A 4554-nucleotide genomic window follows, 5' to 3' on the forward strand; every position below is an offset into this window, starting at 1 on the left:
ATGTGCCATTCTCACTGGGGTGAGGTGGTATCTCATTGTGGTTTTAATTTGCATCTCCCTTATTATGAGTGATGTTGAACATTTTTTCATATGCTTCTTGGCTATCTGCATTTCCTCTTTGGAGAAGTGTCTTTTTAGCTCTTCCTCCCATTTTTTGATGGGGTTGTTTACTTTATTTTTGTTGAGTTTCATCAGTTCTTTGTATATCTTTATGATCAATCTTTTATCACTAGTTTTGTGTAAGAAAAATTTTTCCCAATCAGTGGGATGTCTGTCTTTTGCTTTACAGAAGCTCTTGACTTGATGTAATCCCATCTACTTATCCTTTCCTTAACTATCATTGCATTGGGTGCTGTATCCTCAAAGATGTTACTGAAGTGTATGTCGTGTAGTGTTTTGAAGGGCATTGCTTTTGGAGAGGGGACTGCACTGGGAGCTGCAGTTCTATTCCTTTGTCTTTTGGAAACATTGGAAGCTCTTTCTTAGTTGACATAAAACAGTAATATTAACCCAAAATACCAAAAACTTGGTAACATAAAGCATTAGTAAAGACTCAGTGACAAATTGATTAATGGCCATGAGCAATTAAAATTAATATTGTAGAGTATAAAGAAAATGATCAACATACCCTGAAATCTTACAGTTCAGGTAAGAAAATAGTTGAAAAGGTTTTTATCAAATTTTCCAGTAGTGTTAAGATTTTACATGACATTTTTCAGTAATTTGTTTTTCCAAAGTGCTTTTTAAAACATAACATCGTTAGCTATCAAAATGAAAAAGTTAGCCACTGATGTTACAGAAATGACCAATTACCTTTATTTCTTGGCAGTAAAATTGATAATATAAAATGAACAGAAAAGTTTGAGGTAAGTAAATGGCAGGCCCCTAAAGTAACTGCCATTCACTGTGCGGGTGAATATTGCAGAGATTTTAAAGCAATTCATTAATAAAATAGTATCCAATTCTCTGTATTTTGAAAAGCTTATAATGTTATCACTTTTATTTACAATTTGTTGATATTTCTATTTTCATCTATTTGTCACACAAATCATGATAGAAAATATCTAGCACTTTTCATATATCAGTGCCTACTTCTGTCACTTAAGACTAGGAAATGTTAATATTTTTAAAAGTGTGAGTGTTAGAGCAGGAATCAGAGGCAGATCCAGGCTCTCCATTCACATTCATAATTTTAGAAACTGATTTTAAGTCACCTTCTATGTGAAAGGTATGTGTCTCATATTAAATTTCCCAAACCGATAGAACTATATAGTAAACTTGATCTTCTTCAGTACTGATACTTAGCTTTGCTCTCAGTCACTTAGCTATTCACTCTCTGGGTTGTTGATTTGAAATACATTCTTAAATGATTTTTCTATAGATATCTGCAATGATAACCATAAAGTCACATGAATCCTATACTTTGTCTTCTTCCAGGTGAATGGTGATATTCCCCCTCGGTTAAAAAAAAGTGCGCATGAGATCATCCTGGACTTCATCAGGTCAAGACCTCCTTTAAATCCAGTATGTATGAAATATTATTCTTAACTGGAAATATTATTCTGCTGTAATTAGTGACCTCTAGATTCAGCTCCTACAGGGGTTACACTAAGCTTTTATTCTCAGAGTAATGAAGCCCAACTATAATTATATTAAGTCACAGAAAAATACTTAAAATTATTCAATAAAACACTGGATTCTTCTTCAAAATCTAGCCAACTGTCTCCTAGAATTTTGGTTAAATATAATGTCAGATAGTTCCTGCTACAAATTGCCATTCTACTTATTTTATAGTGCTCATGCCCTCCTTGATTGCTTTAGGAGGTAATTCACCTTGATGTACATCCTCTTTTGATTATCTTCCTCTGATAACAGGTTTTTTTTTTTTTTTCCTAAAAAAGATTTATTTGTGCATACAGAACTGGGGTTCAGGCCAGAGGTGCAGGGGCGGTGAGAGGCTTCACCAGAGACAGAGTGGGGAGCTGAATAGGCAGATCGTTGAAGTACACTACTGAAGGGAGCAGCGGGCGGGCCAGGAGAGGTCTGCTACATCCAGGTGGTCACCTCTGGGGCAGGCAGGGATTGAACTCATGCTGAAGTGGCGTTAGCTTCTTAGTGCTGTGCTTTAACCCGCTGCACCACCAGGGAGGGCCAACAATTTGTTTTTAGTGAGTGCAAAATGAAAGTATTCTTGTCCTGTTTGAATGTTGGTTTTCATTTTTCTGTTTTTCTTGTTTTCCCCTGGCTCAATAACCAGTGTTCACCAAAGCTTCTGAAACCTATGCATTAACTAGAAAGGGGGTGGTTTTCCTTTCCCAATTTGTATACATCTACAACATGATTGATGATCTTTCTTGTAAATATTTCAAAATAAGGAATGAGGCCATCTAGGAAATAATTTTAAGAAGTCAAGTCATGGTAGGGCAGAAAGAGTATGGAATCAAATGGATTTGTGTACTAAGCCCACAATTTAACAGCCACATGTCTCCCAGAAAGCTAATTCAGCATCCCAGAGCCTTTATTTCTTCAACCAAAGAATGAAGTTAACCTGAGACAATTGTAATGATTTAACTTACTAAAAATGTTAGTTTCAAAATCAGTATTAATAAAGTATACATATCAATTGCCTATCATACTGGCATATGGGGAACATAGTTATAATGCTAGCAGGTCAGTTAAGCATATATGACTAAATCACTGAAATTTAGGAATCTCCTTATTACTTTAGGAATTATAGTCATGACTTGACTGCTTTTATCAAGCAGTGTTGCAACAAATAAATATAATTTCACAATACTGTTATGAGTAAAAATAATTTAAGGACTAAAGTCTTTATCCTTTACTTTCTTTTTTTCAAGGCTTCAGCCAGAAAGCTGAAACCCACTCCACCACGGCCACGGAGTCTTCATGAAAGAATATTAGAAGAAATCAAAGCAGAAAGAAAGCTGCGGCCTGTGTCACCAGAAGAGATTAGACGTAGCAAATTAGGTAAATCATCTGTTCACTACATTCTGAGGTTGGAATCATCAATTGAAATAAGTTTCATATAATTAGTCCACTGAAAAGATAATGGTATAATGGTTCAAAGTAAAGATAGTCCATGTTGTTATCATTCCTTGTTCATTTCTCTCTCTCTCTCTCTCTCTCTCTCGCACATATACACAAAACTCAAAGTTTATACTTGAAAATTATAAAATAAGTGAAATTACTGCCCCTGTAAGATAAATCAAATGAGCATCACAGCGTAGTGGAAAGAGCCCTGACGTTCTCTAGATTGTAGTTTTAGGAGAGCCTTCTTACTTCTCTGAGTGCTGATTTCTTTAGAAGGAGAATAAAAGTTTCTCTAAATCATATCCAGGTTGTAAACCAATGTTACCTCTATCACACACACAAAAAAAATCCTATGCCATTATTATGGCTTTTATTTAAGAATTAAATAGGATGATGTCAAAATACTTTTTACCTGTAGTACATATACAAAAATAAATGTTTTTGAAATGTAGATAATAGATTATATACAGTTTCACTTCAGGTTTTTATTTTCTTAAATATGGGTTTAAAGATACAGTATTATATAGTAAACGCATCATCACATAGTATGGACAAATTTGCTTCATATTTATTGTATTTAATTTAATTTTTTAATGTGTACTGTAAGCACTCATTTTTACTTTATAGCAAGACCATATTATAAAACAGCCTTGATTATACATCTTCCCTCTAGTTTGTAAGATAAAAGATATCCAAAGAAATTAGAAACTTACTTTAGAAAGATAGGTTATAGCAACACCTAAACCATTTCTGTAACTCATACTCTTTGATCTTTTTCTACCTCTTTCAAGTTTGTGTTGGTCCTTCATGTTTCCATTCTGGATTCCTCCTTTAGCAACTGTATTCTTTTTTTTTTTTTTTTTGTAAAGATTTATTTATTCATATAGAACTGGGGTACAGGCCAGAGATATGGAGGGTGAGAGGACTCACCAGAGACAGAGAGGGGGGCAGAACAGGCAGATGGACGAAGTACACTGCTGAGGGGAGCAGCGGGCGGGTCAGGCAAGGTCTGCCACGCCATGTGGATCTCCTCTGGGGCAGGCGGGGATCGAACTCATGCGGAAGTGACTTTAGCTTCTTAGTGCTATGCTTTAACCCGCTGAGCCACCAGGGAGGGCCCAGCAACTGTATTCTTTCCCAGTGTTATTGTTTCTGGCCACCTTCTAACTCACAATCTACAGCACAGATTTTTCAAAAAGTCATATCTATACAAGCCTCTTCATTCTCCACTAGAGACAAATAGTATGTCCACAAGTGAGTTCATTTGCTTTCTCTTCAAACTATATCATCCTGTTTTAGCATTTCAGTGTACCCAAGACAAAACATCAGCATCATCTTTAAATCTGATATCTGACAGCTAGGCCCTGTTGACTTCTACTTCTACATCTTTCTAGTCTTCCATTTTTAGCACAGCAGCCACTTTTCTAACCCAGACTTTATCTTCTCATGTTTAGTTTTCCACTTCAGCTCTGACTGCTCACCCTGCTTCCAGCTCAATCTGTT

General features: G+C 35.7%; 1 protein-coding gene across 2 annotated transcripts in view; it reads left to right on the top strand.

Annotated features, from left to right (window-relative positions):
- Positions 1-4554, top strand: part of SPIRE1 (spire-type actin nucleation factor 1) — a 143710-nt gene that overhangs the window by 96341 nt on the left and 42815 nt on the right. For both annotated transcript variants that reach the window (XM_012725903.1, XM_004683724.2), the window contains exons 6-7: positions 1438-1524; positions 2859-2988. In XM_012725903.1, the coding sequence (XP_012581357.1) occupies positions 1438-1524; positions 2859-2988 (217 nt within the window). The remainder of the gene's footprint in view (positions 1-1437; positions 1525-2858; positions 2989-4554) is intronic.

This window comes from Condylura cristata, unplaced genomic scaffold (genome assembly GCF_000260355.1).
Source record: "Condylura cristata isolate star-nosed mole 26May11 unplaced genomic scaffold, ConCri1.0 scaffold00016, whole genome shotgun sequence".
Lineage (NCBI taxonomy): Eukaryota > Metazoa > Chordata > Mammalia > Eulipotyphla > Talpidae > Condylura > Condylura cristata.